Genomic DNA, 26,024 nt, shown 5'->3' on the forward strand with positions numbered 1-26,024 from the left:
GGGATGGAGAAAGGGAGGGAGGAGAGGAGAATGAGCACTAATGGAAGCTGGGCAGAGGAAGAGAAGAGAGGAAGTAGGAGGAAGAATTTTCTTTGTTCTTTCTTCTCTTTCCCAGAGGGTGAGAGGAGGCAAGAGGGGCCATGACTGAGGGGGTGATGGCACCCCTGTGGCCCCTTCCAGGTAGGTCCTTTGGCTGAGAGGGGCACGTGTATATATAGTCAAGCTGCTGCTTCCCCTCCCATCCTAGCTGGAGTTGACCCTGCCTGCCAGTCACCTGCCAGAGCTATTTCTGGAATGTGGAATCTGGGTCAGAAAGGGGGAGGGAGGGTGAGAGGGGGTGGTGGCAGCGGTACTGGCAGCTGGGAAGCTGGCGAGCTCTAAGTGGGTGGGTGGGTGGGCAGCTCCATGTTCTGCCTAAGGCCAGTCCTCCCCTTCCAGGCTCTCACTGCCTCAATAACCACTCCTCACCCATATCCTCCTACTTTCTTGCATATGGCCTGAGTACATACATGCCCATGAGAGAGTGACAAAGAACTTTCAACCCCTCAGCAACTTGGGGGCTCAGCACAGCCGTGGTGGGGGGGGGTGCGCATGACCCAGAATTCTCACTTCCTGGGAGGAGGCAGCCTTCTGAGCAGGGGTGACCCCTGTGGGGAAACAATGGCTGAATGAGGGTGGGCCTGTGTGTTGGTGTTAGTGTGGGTCTATGTGGAGGAAGGGCATTATGGGCAAGATTGCCAAGGTCTACTGATTAAGGATGCCACATATATAAGGGCGGTGCTGTTTACAACACAGACATAATTGAATTATATACTTATTATGACAAAATTGTGGCAGATGGCAGTAAAAGACCTTATTCTAGTAAAAATTGTGCATCATGACAATTTTTCAGCATACGGCAATTAAGTGTCTGGAGGGGAGTGCCTTTTCCTAACCCAGCACAAAGATACCATATGGACCAGCTGCAGCTCTGGGCACAGGCTTGAAAATCTGGTGGCTTTGGTTTTCCCTGTGAGGCAGGTGGGTTTACCTGCTGAGCATAAGGGGGATCAGAGGGTGGAGGAGAGACGAGCAAGTATATAGTGGTCACTGTAGAGACCTGAGGGAGGGCTGACCAGGGATATGTCAGGGGTGAATTTTTCTTATGGCTCCAATCTGCTAGAAGCACGACTTCCTCACAGGTGTGGAGGTGGTATGAGTCTTGCAGACACACATGTCTGTGAGTGCGTATGCAGGTATATGTAGAGATCAAGTGTATATATGCTTGATCTCAGATACATCTGAGAGTATCAGTGTGCATGTGTTTTTATAATTTTTTAAAATCCTATATAGCTCTGAGGGTATACAACTTCCTGTACGTCTACAAAAGGAGGTTCACGTGGGCACATAGGTCTGGGTAGGTGTGAGATGTTGCTACGTGATACTTTCTTAAGTGTCTTGGTTTGGACTAAAGCCCCCAAACTAGGAATAATTGGAGGTTCACATCCCTACATTTAAAGCCAGATGTGCCAGGTGTTGGATCAACCATACAAGATAGACTGGTGGGAGGGTCGGGGGAGCTGTGGCTGATTGAATTTTTGGCCTCTTTTAAACATTTTTTAAATGTTTATTTATTTTTGAGAGAGAGACAGCCAGAGAGCATGAGCAGGGGAGGGACAGAGAGAGGGAGACACAGGATATGAAGCAGGCTCCAGGTTCTGAGCTGTCAGCACAGAGCCTAATGTGGGGCTCGAACTCACACACCACAAGATAACGATCTGAGCCAAAGTCAGACGCTTAACTGACTAAGCCACCCAGGCACCCCCCTCTTTTTCTTTTTAGATTCTAGGTTAAACAATCCACATCCAGACCTGACATAGATCATGAGATCCTGCTGTTATGACTGGATGAGACTTTGGGAGTCTTGGGGATAAGTGTATTTTCTATGTGAGAGGGACGTGAATAAATGTAGTCAAGAGAGTGGACTACAGTAGATTCAATTATTGACCCTAATTTTTCACCCCTCCCTGTATCCACACCATTGCCATAAAAATACAGTTCCTTACATAAAAGTAGGAGGGTACCTCGCTGTCTCCTTTGAGCTTAGTCATATGACTACCTTTAGCCAACAGAATTTCAGTAGATAGCACACCAACAGGGGCCTTGAAATGTGCTAATTAGTTAAGCTTGCTCTCTTATGCTTCTGCCATCACTATGAGAAGAACATGCCCTGGCTGGGCCACCAATGCCAGGAGGATCCCTTTGGTTCTACGAGGAGTATGAGAGAGATGTGGAATAGGTCTGTTCCAGCTGACCCACAAATTTGGGAGCAAGAAACAAGTGTTAATTGTTGCATTACACTAATTTTGTGGTTGTTTGTTATGCAGAACTATTGTAGAAATAGCTGCTCAATGCAGGGACCCAAACAGTTCTGGGACATGTAGTCCATGACCCATCCTTAGTCCATTCGTGAGACATTGGGTTTGCAGAAGATTTGGGACTGAGGGTCTATTTGAAAAAAATTGCCGGTGTGCTATGTGTCTCCCCAGGCCCACCTGATGCTTAGAGAACTTCTCATGGGCCTGATGATATGGGGAATCTGACCCCTTACCTGAGGTTCCTATGGGACTGTAGCAGAGTACCTGGGAGAGCGTGGCAGGGATCCCTTGGATTTGGAGGCTCTAGAACGTGGGCCTCAGCATCTGCTAGGAGACCTCTGAAATGGAGAGACTGGTATGGTTACCAATGACAGCAGGTCTAGAAGAAAGGCCGTAGCAGATAAGCCCATACTTTCCGAGTCCCACATGGCAAGAGCCTTATTTTCACACAGGTAAAGTGGGAGTCAAGGAAGAAAGTACGGCTGGAGTTGTCATCAGAGGACTTTGCCCAAGATGACTGCCTGGCAGGGCCAGGTACCCTAACAAAGAGAAGTTGAGTGAGGCGGAGGGGGACCAGCAGCTGGAGACACTAAGGAGGAATAAGCAGCAGTGGGCTGGAGGGGGACTGCCCATGTCAGGAAAGGAGGCACCATGAGGGCCCTGCAGGACAGAAGAAACTCCAGAAGCACGACTTAGCAGAAAGAGCCAGCATATCGCATCTGTTATATAGAAAGTCCTGACACCAGACAACACCCGCACTTAGCTACCTTCCTGTCCCGCCTGGAGGGACCAGAAACAGCCACTAGTGAACAAGGAACAGAGAAGACACTAACCACCATACCCAGCTCCCTACCATGGGCTTCGTAGCCTGAGTTAGGATCTACCTGCAGAAGCATGAGATCCGAGGTTGATAAGACTGAAGGCTTGCAGTGAGTCCAGACTGGACTCTTAATACCTAAAGATGAGACTATTCCTTAAAGTCTAAAAGTGACTGAGAAAATCTCAGGGATCTGCCCAGATATCACCCAGGGTTTGAAAGGCAATAGTGAAACAAAGTAGTTTCTGGCTCTGCCCCCTGCAAAGACCAGTTCATTCACTCAGTAAACTAATTTTCTGTACATAGAACAGCCATAGGATTCAAGTTCATTTATTTATATCAAATACCAATTGAGCACTCGAAACATGTCTCTTTTCCTACAACAATCCAGTCCCAACTGCTTTTGATTGCCAAGAAAGTCAGAGTCAAGCCTGAGAACCAGCAATAATAGCTCCCACCATGTGCAAGGCTGCCTGAACACTCCCTACATACAGTCTTATTTCATCTCCCCAGGAGCTCTCTGGGGTCTGGCTTATGCTTCAATTTATAGATGAGGAACCTGAGACTGTGGAAGGAAAACTAGCTAGCCAGAGTGGGATCAAAGCTCTCTATACTAAACCAGAAATTGTTTATGATTTTCTTTGGTCTTGATTTTCACGGCTTGCTCTGTGACACAGAGTTCCCTTTTTCTCTGATCAGGCATAGACTGTCTCCAGAGGACTTAGAACAGGTATCAGGAAGGACAGGTTGTCTCTGTGACTATGAGAGAAACTTACAAACTCACCCCTCTGAGAAGGCTCCATGCAGATGCCATCCTCTTGCCTGTAGGTTCTAACCTTCCAGATAGGTTCACCTATTGTCTACCTGAGCTAATCCAACAGGGAGGCAGGGCTGCAGTAAGCCCTGCCCACCAGCAGGTGGCTGCTCTGAGCCAGGGTCTGGACAGTCCCTAACATCCAAGTATCCCAAAGCAGTCTGTGACTCCCTCACCCTACTGCTGGTGATGACATCTGCCTCTGTGACCTCCATTTGACCTCCAATTTGCCAGCTTGTGGGAAGTTCAGTCTCAACGCCTCTTGCTTTTGCTCCTAACCATCCCTCCAGCCCTGGCTAGCCCACCATAGATTCTTCCCAGGCATTCCCCGCATCTGATCTACCAGGAATTGTCCTCAGGTCCCCGTGTGAGAAACAAAAAGAACCCCCTCATCTCAGTACTCACTCGGAAGCGTGCGACTGTTGCTGAGGCTGCCAGTGCTGGGCGGGGGGGAGAGGGACTGCAGGGAGACACTGTCCTCCTCCTGCGAGCAGCCCGCCTGGATGGCCCGCAGGTAGCTGTGGCTGCGGGAGCGAAAGTAGCTGGGCAGCGGCAAGTCCAGTGCCTCCGCTGCTGCAGACTCTGCTTCACTGCAGGCCGACTCGCAGGCTGCCTCATACTGGTCGCTCAGATCTGCCTCCCGTACCTATCCGGGCAAAGGTGGGCGTCAGGGGTCAGCAGTGCCCATTCTGGAGGGACTGGGCACTTGGTGGGTGACTCAGCTTCAGGGCTGGAGAGTCTGTGGGGCCTCAAGTGAGCCCACCCTTTCCTCCCATGTCACTCAAGGTACTGGGTGGGCAGATGGAACCCTTAAGAAATATATACAGCCCCTGTCACTTCTCTGGACCTCAATTTTCCCATGTCTACAATGCAGGACAAAATGTTAAGGATAACTTAATAGATCTTGTGTGTCCATACTGATCAATTGATAGGTTTTGAGGTCACATCTGAATTCAGCCAGAAAGAAGGCTATAATCAATTAGTAATGTCTACCTTGAATGTTGGAATGGAAAGTGGCAGATGTGCTAGATATTTACCATCGTATGGTACAATCCCTTTATTTTCACAAGGAAACTGAGGGCCAGTGAGGGGAAGATACTTGCCAGGTGTACCCAATGAAGAAGTGGCTGAATCAATACTCTAAATGTGAATTTAAGGAAGATTAATGTAGCCCTGTGGTACAGAATGAATGTTGGGAAGGGAGTCTGGAATGGAGGCAGAGGCCAGAGATGAAGCTGATCCAATAGTCTGGTGAGAGAAGATAAAACTGGAATAAGGGTAGTGGCAGTGAGGATTGATTAGTGATGTCTGCCATGGGCAGTATGGAGAATGGGGACGTGTATGCTATGTGCCATCTCACATCCAGTTCAGCCTTGTTTAGGTGGTTTCTAAGTGTCTCTCTAGAGATGGCCATCCAAGGTCCTACAGATCTGCAGTTGAGAGTGTGGGCATACAGGGGCCCACCATCCATATACTCTCCAAGGGTCCTGGAAGGGTATGTCTGACCCAGGTCTCAGGGCATGATGGTAACTGGAGACCACACAGTATAATCTGAGGAGTCAGCTGGCAAAGGATGGATACTGAATGGAAGTCCTGGGGGAGGCCTACGCAAGAAGGGAGAGGGCAGAAGTTGACTGAGCACCATGTGGAGGAAAGATGGAGCTGGGCCTGGGACCAGCTCTGCCTTGGACCTGGCTGTGTGACCTCCAAGTATCACTATCCTCTGGGTCAGTGTCTCCTATCTAAATGAAATGGGATGCTCGTGTACTTGTCTGGCACTGCATCAGGTAAAACGACTAGATGGATCATCACCTAATCTGCAGCATATGTTTGGAAAGCTCTAAATTTGTGCTGTCCAATATGGTAGCGGCTAACCATGTGTGGCTATTTAGGTGTAAATTAATTTAAATTAAAAATTCAGTTCCTTAGCTACACTGGCTACATTTCACTTGCTCATGCTATCTTACTGGACAGCGTGTAGTACACAACATTCCCACCTTCACAGAAAGTTCTATCGGACAATACTGATAAACTGAAATGCAGGCCATGTGGCATACCCAAAACTCATCTAGAGTGGGTATTCAAGAGATAGGTGTTTATCCTCCACAGGTATAACCTGAAGTACACTGAAAGGCCCTCGTGATTGCCAAGGGCAATGAGGTCTTGCTTAGGGACTGCAGTCATGGCATAGCTCTGGAACTAGGCTGCCAGAGTTTCAACCCTGGGTCCATCATTTCCTTGTAATATGAATGTAGGCAAGTCACTTAACTGCTCTGTGCCTCAGTTTCCGCATCTATAAAATAGGGACTAATTATAGACCAGATTTCATAGGATTGTTGTCAAGATTAAATGAGATAATTCATATCACATGCTTAGAACAGTGTCAGGAGAGTGAGCACCTGGTGACCTATCCCTATTATTATAGGCAGCTCTGTGAGGTGAGTACAAGGATTTGTAAATATTGGCTAAGATGCTCACAAGCTCTGGAGGGCAGGCCAATGGGTCAGGGCTGTTGGTATGTATATCGCTGAGGATATACTGTGTGCAGGGAATGCCCTGGAATTTTGTATGTTAACACATCACATCCTTACCACGAGCCTGTGGAAGTTAGGGGAGAAGGAGGTCACTTGGCTCACTGTGGGCTCCCCAAAGACCTTCTGGAATAATGCGTTTGACAAGAACCATGACATGAGGGTGGAGGCACACGAGGCATCCATAGCTGGAGTCAGGAGATGAGGGGCCAGGCCCAGATTTTCCCCTTGGACAGGTCCCTTGTTCACTGCTGGCTGCAATGAGGGGGTGAGCTTGGAGCACCTTTCCTGTCTGTCTTTATGGCCTTGGGGCTGGGGCCTGGGAAGGAGGAGAGGGCCACTTCCAGGGGCAGGATGGGTGTGCATGGGAAGGGGGCACCGTTAGGGCAACCAGACAGTGCCAGGACTGGCACCACCTCCACCAAGTTTTGTAAAATTGAAAAGTCTCTGCATTCATGCCAACACCCCAACATACTTAAAGGTCTTGCTGGAGCCCAAGAAAGGTGGCCAATACCACCAGCCCACGGCCATCAACTTGTCCAAATAAAAGTCTCCTAGCTAGAAGACTCTCAGGGTATGCTTTCTCTTATCCCAGGATTATTTCTTCCCCCATCCATAGGACTAGCCCATTCTTTCCCATTTTTAAGAAGAGGAAACTGAGGCACAGAACAATGAAGTGAAAGGGCCAGTGAATGGAAGGTCAGGGCAGAGTGTGGGTCTCACTGGACATGACTTTCCTGGTGCTGGCTCTGTTTCCTCGTTCTGGCCTGGGCAGGGGCTAAGACCACTCAGATGCCAGGTGTCAGGCCTAGCCCTGGACTCTGGGATCAGGGTACAAGAGAATGGCAAGCATACTGACCTGCTGCTCATGGCCAAACAACTGGGGGATCAGGGAGGCCTGTCCAAAAATCTGCAGGAAAGAGAGGGGGAGGGTTATGGGGAGACCAAAGGTGGGAACTGGGGTAGGGGATTCAGGCTCAGCTGCAAGAGAACTAGTGGATGGCTGGTCTAACCTCCCCAGACTGGCTGAGGCCTAGGTGCTAGGAGGTCTCACTTAGCTTCCTTCAGGGATGGGAGGCTCACTTCTTCTGGGGCTGGGTGCTACTGACGATTTGTAATCTGCTGTTTACACATGTTTCTTTTGGTCTGGCCCCTGGGAGATGCCCTGTCTGCTGCCTCTCACCTAGGCAGGTGGCTCCCCCACCCCCAGATCTACAGATTAGGCCCAGAACCCAGAGACTTCTCTTCCCTGGTCAGGGCCTACATATCCTAGTGCCTGGTGGGAAGGGGGCTCCTTCTGGCAGGAGTCAAGGCCTCAGAGACACAGCCAGAGGGATATCTCTGACTTTAGGGGCACATATGTGGCTTGGATCACTCAATCTTCTAGGGGTAAGGGTTTGAGAGCTCAGAGGGCCCTGGCCTAGGAGAGGGCTGGGCTGGACAGAGGGCAGTGGCAGAGACCTGGTGGCATCCCCAGCCTGGCTGATTCCATGTGCTCTTTTGTGTAGCCAAAGGACAAAAGTGTTCCTTCCAGATGCCAGGGCCAGGCAGAGGTGAAGATGAGTTGTCTGAGAGAGGAAGACTCAGAGAGAAACATGGATGTGGGACCTACCAGAGGGAGTCGGAGAAAAATGTGTATGAGGAGAGAGAAAAACAGAGGGAGACAGATACAAAGAGGAAGACTGAGGGACAAGAGAACATGGTAGGATGGGAGACACAGGGAGGGAAGCCACCCATTCAGCAAACACCTATGTGCCCTGTGCCTCGTGCTGAGGTCAAGGACGCCATGGGGAACCACACAGCAAGGCCCCACTTGCAGGGGGCTCCCAGTCTTAAGAGTGAGACAGACACCAAGTAAATAAACAGATATAATTCCAGATAGGATAGTGCTGTCAAGAAAATGAAGCAGGGTAAGGGAACAGTGCCCTCGGGGCTCCTTTAGAAAACCATAGGGCAGGTTCCCCTGAAGTGACATTTGAGCCAAGACCAGAAACACGGAGAAGAACCAGCTGAGCAAATATCTGAGAGAGGGGTGCTCCTGGGAGAGGGAACAGCAAATGCAGAAATCAGGACAGGAATTGGGTGTGTGTGTGAGGAGCAGAAAGGAGGCCAGTGTGGCTGGAACAGGGTGGCTGACAGAGCAAGTCTGAGATCCTGTGTGAGAGAGAGGCGGGCCGTACAAGTCTGAGTGAGGAGTCTGGCTTTCATTGAGGGCAGGTGGGAACCATGGAGGGTGTGGAACAGGAATGTGGTGTGATCTGCCTTACATCCTTCACAAGCTCCCTCTGGCCACTGGGAACAGAGTGCAGTTGACAGGCCTAGAGGCCAGGGCAACTGTTCATGTGAAATTTGGTGGGGCCTGGATGAGGACGGCAGGGACAGAGAGTCCGGGGTGCTCCATTCCTCCCCATGTCTGAGGTCAGCCTCCTTGGTTTGGGAACGACAGTGCTGTGGGCAGGGGGCTGGGGTTGGAGTGGGGTGGGGGGGTGGCTTTGGCCAGGCGAGGAACAATGGAGTGGTGAGGAGCTGGGGTCCAAAAGCCTTCCAGGTCTAAGCAGTGCAAGCTTGGGCCATGGGGCTACACACAGTGAGACCTGCGGCCTGTTCCTGCCCAGAGAGGAGGCTGGGTCTGCACCTGGCGCCTCCATTGCCTCACTCTGCTACTACCAGCAGGTGTTGCCTTCTCTAGGCCTCACCTCCCCATCCACACCATGCGGGGAGCCCTTGAAACTTAGCTGATCCTCCCTTTGGAAACCCTAAAGTGCTGTGCATATGTCAGAGGCTGGGGTCCGGGTCTAGGTCTGACAGCCCCGGATCCCTGCCCAGCTTTGCCTTCTCCTTGCTGTGTGGCCTCACTTATCTGAGCCTCAGTTTCCTCATCTGTGAAATGGGGATATAAGTAATAAGCACATCCACCCCCGGAGGTGGCTGTGAGGGTTCAAGGAGTTGGTGGTTATGAGAATGAAAAAGTACAGCACAGTATGCTTATTGCTGTTAGTGGCAGAGGTGTCTGGACCCTGGAAGTCCAACTTTCCACTGAGCCGGTGGGCCTTGGAGGTCCAGAGTAGAGAAGCAACTTACTCAAGGTCACACAGCAAAATAACAATAATAACCATAAAGTTAGGCACCCTTTTCTGAGAACACTACATTCATTATCTCATTAATTCCTCACAACCTTTGAGATAGGAATTGTCACCCTTCTGTGGTAAATCAGGAAACTGAGGTTCAGGGAGGGAGTGACTTGTCCTGGGTTCATACTATCAGTGACAAGACTGGGACTCAAACCCACGTTTCCAGTTACCTCTCTTCAGGGCTCCTGGGTCTATAGCAGTGGTGTGGTCCCTCCCTCAGGGCTCTCAGCTTAGTTCATGCAATGCCAGGCCCTGTGACTGCTCTCCAGGCACAGGACAGTCAGTGGGGCAGACATACATACACAGGCAGCTTCAGGAACAAAGACCAAACAGAAGCACAGTGCGGACATCTGGGGACTGCTCAACAGGGGCTGATCCTGGATGTCTGTCCTCTTGGGTGAGAGCTCTCACACCCACTGACCATCTGGCTACCCACTACCCTCACCTGGCTGATGCAGCTGGAGTCGTTGAGGCTGTCGCTGACGGGATTGTAGTCCTCCTCCCAGCTCGGACACTTGGAGGGCAGCAGCATGTCCACTGAATCCAGGCGGTCCAGACTCCTGGTGAGGGTGGGGGGCAGACAGGGCTCAGCACACCCATTGTTCAGCCTGGGAAACTGAGGCCCAAAGGGGAAAAGACTGGCCAAGGTCATCCAGTGGCAGAGGGAAAAATGGAAGTCACTGCCAGCCTGTGTAGTGTTGGTGAGTGAAGGACAGTAGGTGGGTGTCAGGGTCAAGGAGCATGGGAAGAGCTCCCAGCTTTTGGAGGCTTGCATCTGGAGTGTGCAGGTGGTCCCCACCTGTCATGTCTGCTGCAGCCGCAAGGTGGCAGCACAAGCTCACTTTTGACCATCTCAAACCCAAGGCAGAGCATACCAGCCCAGTTCAGTGGCTGGATGGAGTAGGTAGGTCAAGGCTCAGAGCCTTGATTTCAGGCTAGAACTGCCCAAAGGGCATCAGTTTCCAGATGGTTCCAGATATCAGTTTCCACATGATATCCAGATGGCTTCCACCAGCCTCCCAAAGACTCACCACTTCCCATGGCCCTGGCTCTTCAATTTTTCTCACATCTATCTGACCCTGGGTTCCTCCTTCACCACTGCTCTGGGGTGAAGATTCAAGCACCCAACAGCTCAGGCCTTAACACAGATGAGCTTGGATTGGAATCCAACTTCCTCACTGGGTGACCGTGGGCAATCATAACCCCTTGCCTATGTCTCAGTTTCCTTACCTATAAAGTGGGGATGACAATGTGCCTGCCTGCTTGAGGATTCAGTAATGCAGATTAAAGTGCACTGGGGCAGGTAAAGAGCCCAGAGTACAGCAAGTGCTAACAGATGGTGCCCGTAACTATTGCTACTATTGTATTATTTAATTCCCTCTCATTCAAGGTCTCTACCTGGGTCCTGTCCACCTCTCCCACCTCAGTGCCCATTGGTCATTCACGGAGCTGTGGGATCTCAGTACTAGAAAGTGTCTCAGAGATCATCCAGCTTAACCCCCTCACTTAAAGATGGGGAAACTGAGACTCAGAGAGGGACAGACCTGGGACTGGACAATGGTGTCCTGAATTCCCACCTGGAGACCATTCCTTGCCTTCTGTCCCACTGTGCACCCCTTAAGCAAATCCCTGTCCCAAGGAGACTTGGCTTCTCTGAGGCCACTGCCCCTCCCTGCATCAGTGCTACGTTACTGCTTTCTTCCCTCTGTCAAAGTCTTCCCAGAAGCCTTGGCTCACGCCCCTAGTAGTTGAAGAACTAAGCTTGTTTCCTTTAACTCTTCTTTTTGTTTCTGACTTGCTTTAGTCTCTTTTCCTCAAAGGACTCTAAAACTGCTCTACTAAGTTTTACCTGGTTTGCACTTAGTGATGGGCTTTTCTGTAACTCCCCCCCCCCCTTTTCTGTTCTGATTCCCATGGTAACTTCTGCATGTGAAGGCCTCACATCTAACATTTTAATTGTTGCTTTCTGTGTGCATGCATCTCATTTGTTCACACTTTCATTAATTCTTCCAAGTCTTAAAGCAACAGGATGGAGCTCAAATGGTGGAATTCTAGGCAGGGTGATGGGACAGGTGAAGGTTATCTATCTCCCTTTGACTTAGGGATATATCCACCTCCTCAGTCTTGGAGCTCACCACATGCATGAATTACAGGGGCAAGGGCAGAGGGGTCTCTGGCCTTCCCTGGTCAGTCTTGCCGGTACAAGTGGTGGGCCCACTAAGGGCAGGGTTCTCCTAACCTGAAGAAGAGGGTTCCCTAGCACAGTTCTCCTGTGGGAGTGTAACTCACCTGGGCATGTGACTCCTGTGGGCAGGGTTTACCTGGGCCACTCTAGAGAGATTCTCCTTATTGTTTACCAAAGGATGAGGCTCACCTGTGGTCGGGACTTAACTGTTGGGGGCTTATGGGGTGGTTCAACAAATGACAGCGTTCTCCAGAGTCACCTTATCAAATGCAGGGCTAACCTAAGGATGACGATCTCTGGGAGAGGGCTAACCCAGGGGGCCTGGATCTTTGGGAGCCCGGGTTCACCCGGATCTTTGGCTGTACGGCAGGATTCGCCTATGGGGTGGGACTTTCCTAGGGGCCCGTAGCGGAGGAAAGCGAGGTTCCCAAGAGTGGGACGTACTTGTGAGGAGCTCATCTAGGGACTAGCCTTGCCCGTGTGCGGAGCCCGTGAGAGCGAAGGACGCTTTCCCAGGGAAGGAAGAGCTCACGAGCGGTAGGGGCTCCCAAAAGGGCAAGTTAGCCTGTGGGCGGGGCTCCCCGGAGGCAGGACTTTGGAGACGTCCTGGGGCTGGTACTCGGCGTTCCGGGGGGCGGCGCTTGCCTGTGGGCGGGGCTCTAGGAGGCGGGGCAAAGCGCTCACCTGCGGGGGTTGCTCTGCTCTCCCAGCGACTGCTGCGTGGCCCTCAGGTAGCTCTGGCGCCGCGCTGCCGTCTTGGGTGAGGGCTTGGGGCTGCCGCCGGACTCGTCGCTGTCCTCGTCACCCATGGCCTTGATGTAGCTGCCGCTGCGCATGCGCCTGCAGGGTATGGGGCCCTCGGCCGCGGAGTCCGCCTCGCGCGGGGACAGCAGCGCGGTGCTCCACTCGCCGCCGCCGCCGGGCACCTGAGGATGGGCGGACAGGCCTCAGCGAGGGTGGCGAGGGGTGGGGGGCAGCGCACACCCTCAGCGCGCCGCCGGCCGCCCAGCCTCGGGCACATCACCTGGGTAATGGTGCTCCGGACCCTGAAGCTCCCCGGCTCTCCACCTCGGAGGGTTTTGGCCTTCCATGCTGGGTACTGCCTTTGAAGCCACCTGGCAGCAGGGCAGAGCCCCAGGCTGGGAAGGATACTTAAGTTCCAGAGACAGCTCTGCCACAGCTTCACTGTGTGGCCTTAAGCAAATCCTTGCCCCTATCGGGCCTCAGATTTCTCTCTCCATGGATCCCAGGCTGGGTGAGCCCCGGCCAAACGGCCCAGCCTATAAGATCACAATGGTATCCACTGCAGCTCCCCGATTCTGAGCACCCACTGTGTTCCTATCACTTCACTCTGTTATCTCAGAGGATAGTTTATGATCCCACTACAAGGATGAGAACATCAGGCCAGAAAGAGGTCCTCAGACCTGGCACCAAGAGCCTGTCCTATGATGGGGGCAGGGAGGACTGCTCAGATGACACCAGCACATCAGTAGGGAGGCAGGGTTCTTGGAGCCAGTCAACATCCTGTATCTCACTGATGGGTAAGCCAAGGCACAGGGTGCAGAGAGGCTTGTGGGAGTCTGGCAGCCAGGTGGTGACCTGGAAAAAGGGCTGTTTTCCCATCTGACATGTATACACAGTGGACGTGCACTTCATGATCAAAGAGTACACACATCTTAGTGCCTGCAGAGCCTCAGCCCAAGCACAGAGTGCACCCACCCTGCCATGTCCACATATCTCAGAGAGCAAGCAAGCATACCTTCCCCCACACACCCATCTCACCAAGGACACACCCCACAGCCTCCACTTCGCCACGTGCCCGCCCCTAAACAAGTACACGGCGTGAACACAGAGCATACTCACACCCGTCCTCACAAACACAGTAAGCAACCACTACACCGTGGACACACTGCAACATGACCCTACTTCACTGTGTCTTGGCCTCAACATGTACAGAGTGCACAACCTCTCTAGGCTCTATACGCTTCACCACAGATGTCCGGGTAAGAAACATTTCTCAGTGTCCACACCATACCCATTCTTTACCTCATGCACAAATGCACACTCCCAGCATCACCACACCTACGCAGACACCACATCCTTCTAGATGCCTGTACTGCCAGTGGCCAATTCTCAGCTAAGGGACAGTTCCTGTCTGGGACTCCCACCCCAGGACTCTCCCCTGTCCCATTTGACCCCCAGTTAACTGCCCAGCCAGTTACTAGGGCCTGCACATTCTATCTCCCATCTTCCCTACCTCCATCTGTCCCTTGGGAAGGTGACATTCTATATTCCTGCTTAAAACCTGTTGCTATCCCAGCATCCCCCCCACCCACTTCCCATGACCCAAGCAGGCAGCACAAACCCCAGGGCCTGCAGGGCCATCCTTTCATGATGTTTCTGAAGCCTTTTCACATGATCAGACCAAACCACACCATTTTGAGAGAGAGCCAGGTCACACACCATCCTTTCTGATGTTTCTAAACTAAGGAAGTGGATTGAAAACCACAAAAGCCTTAAATATATAAAATACTGCCTAGATTTCATTTTCCTGCTATTGAAAAAAAATAGCTTTTCCCCCCATAGTCTCTGTCTTTGGAATTTTTATATAGAATGACAAGAACTCAGGGCTTTGTCAGACTTTGATGTTCATCTGCTTCAAAATGCATCTAATGTGTTCCCAAAGGCGGACCAGGTCTGTGCTGGCATACCCCCCAGGATGAAGCACTCACTACCTACAGAAGCAGCCCCTTCCATCTTGGTGGGTATTGAAATCTGCTTCTGTAACCTCCACCCAAGCTTGGGCTTTGCCCCCAGGAACTGTGCCCAGTTCATAGCCACTGGCCCTGCTCTTGACAGCCCCAGGGGATGTGTAGCAACAAAGATGTCTCTGAGCCTTCTGCCACTTTCCAGGAGTGTGCCGTTGATGCATAAGTGCCTGAATAAACATTAACATTTGAAAGAAGCAAGTTAGTCCTGAGCTGAAGCTGGGTTAGGGCCTCCTGAAGCCCTCCATGCTGATCTCCATTACACTCTGTTCACACTGACATGACTATCTGTTTATGCATCATTCTCTCCCAGCATTCTGATAATCGGGGCTCTGTCTCATCTATTTCTAGCTCTGTTCACTTAAATGTCCATCTGTTCCTCTACCCTTCTCTCTTCTCACATTTCCTGAGCACTACTTCTCTGCCAGACCCTGTCCTGGGCCTTAGGGACACACAGCTGCATCAGATGTGGTCCCTGTCTTCAAGGAGCCCATGGTCTGGTGCGGACAGCAGGCAGGAAGTTGGCGATTAGAACGCTATGCAATTGGTCCTGTGAGGAGGATGGATGGCACAGCTTCCAGATTTGTCCTCTAGAGGGCAGGTGCATGTTTTCGTTCCTACTCTGGGCTGGGCTCAGAAGAACCCTAATCAATGTCTGCTGAAAGCGTGACCAGTGGAAGGAATCCTCTTATTAAGCAGGTACTGCCAGACACCCATTTCACAGTGTTTACTCACAGAGGCCCAGAGTGAAGCGACTTTCCAAGTAAATCTGTGGTACAGCTGGCTCTCAGAACTGGTGCCTTCCCCACAGTCCTCACCCCACCCCTAACCCAGGCAGGGACCCACCTGCAGGTAATGGTAGGCTAGACCCTGGTGGCAGGATTTGGACTTTAGCAGGCTCTTATCCAAGGTGGCTGAGGTCTTCTGGCAGACCTCGTGGGCGTGGCTGAGGGTCAGAGTGGACCAGGAGCCCCGCTTGACATAGTTGGTGTCAGTGCCCACCCCGAGGCTGGGACAGGCAGCTGGGGGTGCAGGAGGGGGTGGTGGGGCAGTCAGCTCGGTGGTGGTGTTTTTGGCTGCTTTGAGCATGTGCCCACTGATGGTGTTGTAGGCGTGCATGAAGTAGCGTGGCTGGCTGCGTTCCGCCTGTCGCCCTAGCGTCATCAGCCCAGAGGCTGGGCCACTGCTGCGGAAGGCGCCACTCTCGCCGTCCAAGTTGTCATCAGAGCTCCACCAGCCCGAGATGTTGGAGCGGCTACGCCTTTTGGGCTCCCCAGCCTTGGCCCGCTCCTTGCTCTTGGCCCTCCGGCCCTTGCCGTCCTCCAGGCCACCTTTCTTGCTGCCATTGCCACCAATCTTGCCTGCCGTGCCCTCCAGTGAGGGTGCCTTGGTGAAGAAGAGCCGCTGGACTGAGTGGACCAGGTGGCGGATGCGGCCAGGACTCTCACCACGGGCCTTGGCCTCACCACGGGGGAACTGGAGCGTACTAAAGCCATCGCGGTGGATGGGCAGCTGCTTCTCAAACTGGTCCAGGAGGTTGGCGGGCAGCCGGTTGATCTTGGTGGCCTGGGCATGGCTGGGAAAGGGGCTCTCCTCCGGCACCTCGAAGTGGGAGTTATAGTGGATGCGGGGAAAGGTGCTGCTTGGAGGCGGCAGCTGGTTGTTGAGTGGGAAGAGACCATCCCCAGGCAAAGCGTTCTGGCCAGGGAAGCGAGCCTCGCGGGCAAAGGCCTCCGTGGGCGATAGCAGATAGGGGTTGCGGTCAGGCCCTGCAAACAGGGGCTCATGTGGTGGGTCCAGGCTGTCGGAGAGGTGGCGGGGGCGGCTGTCACCGAGGCCTTTCATGATCCCAGCCCTCGGGGCAGGGGCCGTCGCCCTAGTGGGGCGCCCGGGTTGCCTCTCCCGGGCGGCAGCTGTCCTGAGGGAGAGAAGACAGAGAATAATCAGCTGAATCTGGAGGGGACAGGGTTCCAGGAGTGTCCTCCAGACCCCCACAGATATCAGGACTGGGAGGATTACTGAAGACTCTTGGCCTACCCTTAACATTTTGGGGTGGAGGACAAGAATACAAATGGAGGCCCACAAGATCCCATGCTGGCCCTGGAAGCAGGCCTGAGCTCATTTGGGTAGGGAATTCCAGGGTCCCCAGTATCCAGAGTATGGCTCTGAGTGAGCATGTCCCCTTGGCCCCTGAACATTCTTGCCTATAAGGAAGAACACAGCTGTAAGAGGGCCAGAGAAGCCTTCTGTTTTTTTTAATGTTTATTTATTTTTGAGAGAGAGAGAGAGAGAGGGAGAGAGTGAGCAGGGGAGGGGCAGAGAGAAGGGAACAGAGGATCCAAAATGGGCTCTGCACTGACAGCAGCGAGCCTGATGTGGGGCTTGAACTCATAGACCTCAAGATCATGACCTGAGCTGAAGTCGGACATTCAACCCATTGAGCCACCCGCGCCCCCCCCCCCCCCAGGAGGAGCCTTCTAAAGAGTGGGGTCCAGGATAGGGCCTGTCTCACCTGGGTCTGAGGGCAGTACTGTCCAACTCTTACTTTAGCAGAGGATTCTTACATCAAAAATAGACCCTCTATAAAAACCTGCTCTGTCCCTCAACAGATGTCTACCAAGTGTGACTTCTGCGCTAGGTGCTAGAGGCTCCAACATCACAGAAGCCAATAAGCCCATTAGCACATCATTTCCAACTGGGATGAATCAATGATGGTCAGCCTGGCTGGCCCTCAGGACTGGGTGGACAGGACAAGGCCTTGGTTGAGGGTGGCATTTAAGTGGAACCACTATGACCCAGTTTCCCCATTTGTAAAACAGGGCAGTTGGACTGGTTAGATCTTCCATCCAGGACCATGCAGGAAATACCAGTCTCAAACTTAGGCAAGTACCTTTCCTTTCTGGGCCTCAGTCTTCCCGGAGGGGAGTTAGTGAGGTTTCTGAGCCCTGGCCCCACCACCAGCTCTACTCAGAGGAGTCCCAAGGCTTGCCGTGGACTGTGTGCTCGGCGTGCGGAGTATCTGAAAGTAATCAGTGTGGCTGGAACAGAGCAAGTGAGGACAAGGGCAGTGGGGATAGAGCTCTTGGAGGGGTGGGCCAGGTCAGAGTGGCCAGGCTCTGGCTGAAGCCAAGAGTGGTAGGCAGAATGATCGCTCCCAAAGTTGCCCACGTCCTAATCCCCCATACCTATGATTATGTTATTTTACATGTTAAAAGGCCCTTTGCAGATATGATTAACAATCTTGAGATGGGGAGGTTATCCTGGATTATCTGGAGGGATATAGCCTAATCACATGGGTCTTTTTAAGAGGGGAGCAAGAAAGTATCATGATGGAAGCAGAGGTCAGAGTGATGTGGGGTCACGAGCCAGGGAATATGGGCAGCCTATAGAAGACAGAAGAGGCAAGGAGTCAGATTCTCCTCTACAGCCTCCAGAAGGAAGGCAGCCCTGTGACCCATTTTAGACTTATGACCTCTAGGACTGTAAGATAATAAATCTGTGTTGTTTTAAGCCACTAGGTTTTAGAAATTTGTTACAGCAGCCATAGAAACTAATACACCAAGCATGGGTTCTGGTGTCTGAGACTCCCTCTCACCCCTCAGAGCAGCTCTTAAGGCAAATTCCAGATCCCACCAAACACTGCATGAAAAACACTGGCCTAGGTGAAACCTCCATCATATAGATGGGGAAACTGGGACCCTTAGAGGGCAAGAAGTTCCCCAAGATCACACAGTGGATCCAGCGTCTGGGGCAGTGTGGGACCCACAGCTCTTCCTATTCCTCTGCAGAGCTGTCTTGCAACTGTCACCTGGAGCTGGCTGGCCCCCAGCCCTCGAGAATCTGAGGATTATTTTCTTGGACCTAGCCATTTTATGACCAACTATGCCCTAAGCTTTCCTAAGCCCCGAGACTTTTGCAGGGTCCTCCTGGCTCAGAATCTCCCCCTTCCTGCCAGAGACCCTCCTTGCCTCTAGGAGCCTGATGGACCCCACCCTGGAGGCCAGAGCACTGTCATGACAGTCCTTGTGGCTGAGTAGCCCCTTGGAAACATCTCTGCTTCCACCAGGTGGTTGGTGAGAACATTTATCCCCAAGCTGGAGAGGAAGTCCTCAGACTGACATCTTTATCTTCATTATCTTCACCATATCTTCACAATGGCCACATGAGGTGAGGGACCATGATCTCCATTTTACACATGGGGAAACCAAAGCTAGGAGAGGCTGTTCTCGCCAAGGCAAAAGAGGTAACTTGGATGCCAGCCACCTGTCAGTGTTCCAGACAGTCAAGGGTCCCCCTCCACTCTAGGCAGCAGTGGCTCCCTCCGGGCAAACCTCCTCTTGAAGACAATTTCAGGCAAAACCACCCCTATATCCCTCCTGCCCCCCAGCCTTTTCTTGGCTTCCTTGCATCCCCTGAGGGCCATAGTGATCCCTGGGCTCAGGGGCCAGCCTCCTTGGCTCTCCAGCTGGAGAACTGTGTAGCAATATGTCCTTGATGCCCACTCAGCTAAGGACAATGATACTGAAAACTGAGAGTGCTATTTGCAAACACAGCCCTGCTGGCTCGCTGGCTTGGCAGGGGCCTGATGCCCCAGAAATGTTGGAGGTGGAGAGGGCTGGTCATCAGGAGCAGAAGACAGTGGCAGAGCACTGCCCCAGAAGTGCACACAACACTTAGTTCTCTTAGCCCAGTGCATCTTCTCCAGCCCTCCCAGGGAGAAGTTGGCTTCAATTTCACAATCCTGAGTTGCCCCAACAGGACCATATGAGCCCAGAACCATGCCTACCTCCCTAAGCCTCAGACTGTGTGTTTGTCAAGTGGGGTCAAGACGAAGAGGTGAAGGAAGGTGTGGGCAAGTGCTTGGTGAATTGTGAAGTGCTGGCGTGTGCTCATTCCCTGGGGCACAAACCCTGGCCCAAGACTGGTGGTGGTCTTGACTGATGAGGCTCCTCACCTGGCTATTTGGGGTGGTTGGGTCCCTGCCTTGGAGGTGCCACTAGGGTTACAGAAGAGAGAGTGGGGGCTGCCACCCTCAGGGAGACCTCTAGAGACCAGATAGACAATTTAATGATCACAAGTGACCTCTAAACTTCTTTCCTTCCTGTGACTAGGCCCTCATGTTAAAAGAGTCTCTTTCTGGGATGCCTGGGTGGCTCAGTTGGTTGAGCATCTGACTTCGGCTCAGGTCGTGATCTCACATTTTGTGGGTTTGAGCCCCGCGTTGGGCTCTGTGCTGACAGCTCAGAGCCTGGAGCCTGCTTCAGATTCTGTGTCTCTCTCTCTCTGTCCCTCCCCTATTCATGCTGTCTCTCTCTGTCTCAAAAATAAATATAAAAATTTTTTTAAAAATTAAAAAAAAAAGAGTCTCTTTCTCTGACTTCTGGGCCCGCATGTCTGTCCTTCTACTCCACCTTAAATGCCAGTGCCTCCCAGGGCTCTGGATGGGCACATAGTGTCCCCACATCAGTAAAATGCTTTGACATAACCCAATGGGGGCTCATGACACACACCTGGGCATCTCCTTAAATTCTTCCCTCTTCTGACTTTCTATGTCCTTCCCCTAGTAACAATCTCTGCTGTGCCTGAAAATGGTTCCACCCCTGTCTCACTTCCTACAGTCTAGGTGGAACCAGCCCTGTCCCAGAACCCCAGGAGTAGACACATGACCCAGGTCTAACCTATCAGCCCTTCATCCTTGAGTACTGATTGGCTCAGAGATGGAAACGGGATCTTTGCTAGCCAATGAGAGTTGGTCCTGGGATTATGGCTGGATTATTCAGGAAGATGTATCTTACTCTTCAGAAAGAGGGCTGCTGTGCTTGTCAGATGTCAGCCTGGAGTCTTTTGTCAAAAAATCTTGCTTAAGTCTCAGATATTGGAGTCAAGAGACTTTTTGCTTAGTCTGAGTTGGGTTTCTGTATCTTTCAACAAAGAGCCTGACAGATACTGGCCTCCCATCCAACTGATCACTATAGCAGTGGCTGTGGGTGCTTGCCCATATCTCCCATGGACTCATCACTGTGGTGCCCAACAGACTGAATCCCAACCAGCAACATCTGCATCCCTGTGGGAAGCAGGGGAGCTTTCTCTAGCAGCTGGAGCCTGTTCTGCCCACATGTGGCTGGCAGGAATTGCCACAGTCTTAACAACCTCCCCTCCCCCAATCTAGCTACAACTCTCAACCAGTGTTGGAGAGCTGGTGTATAAATACCCCAGCTCCTCTACTCCTCAGGTGGGACAACAGAGGAATGGGCTCTACACTGACTCCTGGAGCTGCCCAGTGGCACTGAGCTCCAGTTGCTTGCAGTGGTCACTCTCTTCATTGGCTACCTCCCCTTCCCTGACTTACCTCTTCCCTTCCACGCTGTGCTGCCTGTTTCCAAATGAAGTACTTGCACTTGAATCTTTGTCTCGGGCATGCTTCTGGGAAACCCCAGCTATGATAATCACTGAGTCACAGTGATTCTGCCTCAGTTATGTACCCTGATGCCGTCTCCTCTCTGTATCCTCTGCCTATGTCACTCCCACCCCTCACCTGGAAATCTGTACAGCCTTCTCCCTGGTCTCTCTGTGTCCACTCTAAAACTCCTACTATTCAGGTTCCAAACTGCGGCTGGAATGATATTGCTAAAATGTCAAAGCAATAGTGTTCTTCCTCTTCAGTGGCTCCTCTTGGCTCTTGGGACAAATGCTTGACTCCTGAGCTTGGCATTCAAGGCCGTTGGAGAGATAGTCTCTGGAGACCTCTAACCCTCAGCTCCAGCCACGTGGCTTACTGGTGCTAAAGAGTGTCAGCCTGGGGAAGGGACAACTTAAGTTCTCACAGCAAGGCCACTCCAGGCCTGTTATCTGGATTTCTTGACTCAACCCAGGCCCCAGCCCCCTGACCCTCCTGGTCTACAGTGGAAGAGGCCAAGATTGCCAGCTGAGAAACAGAGTGTGAGGAGGGTGGGACAGCATGAGGAGGTGCCTCAGCAGAGTGGAGGTCGCAAAGGCCCAGCATGGTCTAGTTTCTGCCGGTTTCTCCAGCTTCGTCCCTGTCCCCTTCTCCCCATGCCAACCAATGTCATTGCCTTCCTGGATTTTCTTCATAGTTCTCATTGCTCTTGGAAACTCTCACATGTTCCTTGCTTGCTAATTTATGATACATTGTCCCCTGGATCTGTTCTGTCCAAAATGGTGGCCACTAAGCCACATGGGCTATAGAGCACTTGAAATGGAGCTAGTGCAACTGAGGAGCTGAATTTTTAATTTTAATTAACTTAAATTTAAATACCACATGTGGCAAGTGGCTACCGTATTGGACAGTATAGTTCTAGAACTTCAAATGCACCTCCAGGAAGAAATCTCCTCCATCTCCCCCTATTAAAGCTGGGGTCCAAGATACTCTCTTCTAATGTCTTGCCCACATTTTTTAGTTGGAAACTTAATTCACTGATTTTATGATCTTTTATATTCTAATAAATGTGTCATTGGAAAGGCTAGACATTTCCCCCTGAGTACCTATTTGGCTGCATCTCACAGATTTTATTTCCCCACAGGTTTTTTTTCTCCTCTTTTTAAAAAAACTGACGTGAAAATCACATAACATAATATTAGTCATTTTAAAGTGTATAATTCAGTGACATTCAGTACATTCACAGTGCTGTGTAACCACTACCTCCATATAGTTCCAAAATATTTTCGTAACCCAAAAGAAAATCCAGTCCCCAATGAGCAGTCCCTGCTCCATCCTTCTCCTGGCCCCTGGCAGCTGAGCCACCCAGGCACCCCCCACCTTTAAAAACATGTTTTAAAATTCTGTTTAACTTTTTGAGGAAATCCCAAACTGTTTCCCACAGTGGCCCCACCATTTTACATTCCTAACAGTAATGTATGGGTTCCAATTTCTCTACCTCCTCACCAAGTTATTTTGCTTTTTTTTTTTTTTTAAATTATACCCATCTTAGTAGGTATGAATTGGTATCTCATTGTGGTCTTGATTTGCATTTCCCTGATGACTAATGATGTTGAGCATTTTTTCATGTGTTTATTGGCAATTTGCATATCTTCTTTGGAGAAATGTCTATTTAAGACTTTCACTCATTTTAAAATTGGATGATTTGTCACTTTTGTGGTTGAGTTGTAGGAGTTCTTTATATATTCTGGATATTAAACCCTTATCAGATATATGATTTGCAACTGTCTTCTCCCGTTCTGTCCCTATAGGTTTAAGTTTTTGTGTGTGTGTTTTTAAATATTTATTTATTTTGAGTAAGAGAGAGCAGAGAGAGAGAGAGAGAGAGAGAGAGAGAGAGAGTGTGTGTGTGTGTGTGTGTGTGTGCGCAGGTGCAGGGGAGGGGTAGAGAGAGAATCCCAAGCAGGCTCCATGCTGTCAGCACAGAGCTTGAGGCAGGACTCGTACTCACAAACCGTGAGATCATGACCTGAGTGGAAATCAAGAGTGGGACGTTTAACCAACTGAGCCACCCAGGTGCCCCTCCCTACAGCTTTTAAATAGGTAGTATTTTTCAACTTTCCCTAGGCTAGCCACTCACCCTTTCCTTGCTCATTAGCACTGATGTCCTCCCTTCCCCCCAGCATCCCCTGGCCTGTCAGTTCTATAATGAGTCCATGTTCCCACAACCTCCTTGTGGGCAAGGACTGGTTCTACTCATCTGGGGGACAGAGGAACGAGAAACAATCTGGAGATGGACACGTAGTGGAAACTATGATGGCTGCCCACGATTGAGGCACTTACATCTCCAGCTGCCAAGAGAACTGGCTGCTTACAGTTCACACGGGGTACCTGGTACCTACTAGCACTTGCTCTCAGCTAAAGGGAGATGCCTTACCCAAGGTTACACTCCTTCTCAGAGCAGCCAGCAGCCAGTAACTGGTTGATGTGCAGGCACCAAAGCTTGACCCTCTTGCCCAATTCAGAACAACCCTGAAGGGCCACCCCAGCTCCAGAGCTGCCCATGGGATCAGCAGAGGCCTTTGTTGTAACTACATCTCCATTCAACTCCTCCCTCTGCCCAATCCTGTGCTCCTCACCTCAGAGTCAGTTTCCTGGGGAACCTGACCCTAAGACAGGACGTAACTGGGTTCTACTGCTTTCCCTCCTCTCCGAGGGACATTCGGCAATTTAATCACTCCCCCTAGGCCTCGGTTTCCTCTTCAATAACATGGGGAAGAGGATCCTTACTTTTCAAGAATAGCATGAGGATTAATTGTGATATCATATGGGAAGCATCTGGCACTTAGGGCTCAATAAACATCAGTCATACTCCCCTCCTCACCTCATTGCACTTCCTGGGGACAGGCCAATGCTTCCAGTACAGAGACGCTACATAGCATCATGGCAAGTGCAGGCACCTGTACCTGCATTCAAATCCTGGCTCTGCTCTTGCTGCAACCTTGGACTGGTCACTCCGGGCCTCAGTTTCCACCTCTAGGCAGCGGGGGTTTGAGTGAGGGTTATGTGGGCATCTGGTCATGCTGATTCCCTTTGAACACTCTTGGTCAGAGTTCCTGGGACACTGGGTACCAGCCCATCAGCCACCCAACGCCCAGGGGTGGCAGGAGCCTCACCTTGGGGAGGTCTTAAAATAGGCAGGCCTCGGCCTTGCCGGGGAAGCAGCTGGCTGCCTCACGCTGCCTTTGTCTCTGAGCTATACTTAGGCCCATCCGGGTGCCCATAATTATCTCTCATTAATATAAGCCTCATTGCCCTCACGGAAACATGAAGGAACCAGCGGAGCTGCTGCCTCCCTGGGAACACTCCCTGCTCTGTGGTGCAACCGTGTCTGCTGTCACTACCCTCATCTGCACACAGTGGGGGCTCCCTGCCCTACCCCAGCTCATTCTGGAGCCTGAGTTGGCCTGTGAGCTTAATTAGGGACGAGGCCAGGAATGGAACCCAGCATGACTCTTCCTGAAGCAAAACTCACCTGATTGCATCATTTCCCTAATCTAGGACCTTCTGTGGATCCTCTTCTCTCCTCAGTTCAAATTCCTTGGTGAGGCAGTCAAGACCCTTGCTGATGTAACCCCAAACCCCCACATTAACAAGCCCACTTCCCCTCTTGACAGAGCCTCCCCTTAACCAGCCCAAATCCCTTGCTATTTCCTACTTATATCTTCTGTATTTGGTGGTACCAGCAAGGCTGGTTTTGTCTAAGATTGAGTTAACAGAGATCGACAGTCGAAATGAAGGGAGGGGATAGTTCTCTTCAATGCTGAACCCTGTGGTTAAGAGATAGAGAACTAGAGCAGGGCATGGGAGGGTGAGCCAAGTGATGAAAGGCTGGAAATGATGTGGGTGGAATGGTAGAACATTCTGGGGATGTTCACAGCAGTCCACGGAGGACATAGCCACTGCCATAGGCATGAAGGGAAGTGTGGAAGGAGAAGGAAGAATGGTTCTATGGAGTCTCCAGGGCCTTGGTATTGCCTGGGGCAGGGATGGAGGTGGAGGTAGGCTGTGTTACACTGTGACTTCATCTCTGGGTGCCCCTCCCATTCTCCTCCTCTATTCCTTGCCACACCTGCACTATCTCTTGCTGGCTTCTCCTCCTCTGACCTCTGAGTGCTAGAGGAACTGGGTGCTCTTTGCTTCTCTCTACCCTCTCTCTCCTGCTGATCTCATCCAGACTCATGGCTTTAAACACCACCTATATCTGACAACTCCTAAATTTACTTCTTCCGCCAGTCTCTCTCAAACACCAGACACCTATCTCTGCCTCCCTGACATCTTGCCCTGGATGTCTGACAGGTCCAAAATCGAATGCTTGATCTCCCACCCACCCCAACCTGTTCCTCCCACAGTCTATCCCAATTCTGCTCATGACAACACCATCCTCCTGCTCACTCAGGTCAGAAACCTCAGGATCATCCTTGACTCCACTTTCTCCTACCCCTATACCCCATCAAACAGCAAACGCTTCAAAACACTCCACCTTCAAGATATTCCAGAGTCCCACCCTCGCAGCCCTGCCTAGGGTCAGGCCCCCATCGTCTCTCACCCAGACGACAAGACTCCCATGGCCCTTAGACTAAAAGCCAATCTTCTTACTCATCTTGTTTCTTCTTGCTTTTCCAACCTCATTTCCTGCCCTACTCCCTCGGGCCTCCATCCTGTTCCTTGAACACAGGTCATTAACTCCCATCTTGGGGCTCTTGCCCTGCCTGTGTGTCAGAAATGCTCTGTCCCCCTTAACACCACATGACTAGTCCTTTGCTTCATCAAGTCTCAGTGCACAGGCTACCTCTGCAGAGAGGCCAGCCCTGACCTCCATCAGGAGCAGCACCTCACCTGCCAGCCCTCTGCTGCATCACCCAGATTTAGGTGTGACAGAGTTTGGAACAGTAGGGACAGGGTCTTTGTCACTGTTGTGTCACTAGCACCCAGCATTGGGTCTGGACACAGGAGAGGCTTAT

The 26,024-nt window shown here is 51.5% G+C and overlaps 1 protein-coding gene and 1 long non-coding RNA gene across 2 annotated transcripts in view; one reads left to right on the forward strand and one right to left on the reverse strand.

Annotated features, from left to right (window-relative positions):
- Positions 1 to 26,024, reverse strand: part of DLGAP4 (DLG associated protein 4) — a 198,111-nt gene that overhangs the window by 68,543 nt on the left and 103,544 nt on the right. The window contains 5 exon segments of the mRNA XM_019458589.2: positions 4,394 to 4,634; positions 7,379 to 7,429; positions 10,096 to 10,210; positions 12,520 to 12,761; positions 15,450 to 16,521. Of these exon segments, the coding sequence (XP_019314134.1) occupies positions 4,394 to 4,634; positions 7,379 to 7,429; positions 10,096 to 10,210; positions 12,520 to 12,761; positions 15,450 to 16,448 (1,648 nt within the window). The 5' untranslated portion in view covers positions 16,449 to 16,521.
- Positions 46 to 1,964, forward strand: LOC109272492 (uncharacterized). Its single transcript, XR_002082489.2, has 3 exons — positions 46 to 180; positions 893 to 1,020; positions 1,822 to 1,964. It is a non-coding gene; the product is annotated as an uncharacterized LOC109272492 (long non-coding RNA).

This window comes from Panthera pardus, unplaced genomic scaffold, assembly GCF_024362965.1.
Source record: "Panthera pardus isolate Hobbes unplaced genomic scaffold, ASM2436296v1 HiC_scaffold_25, whole genome shotgun sequence".
NCBI lineage: Eukaryota > Metazoa > Chordata > Mammalia > Carnivora > Felidae > Panthera > Panthera pardus.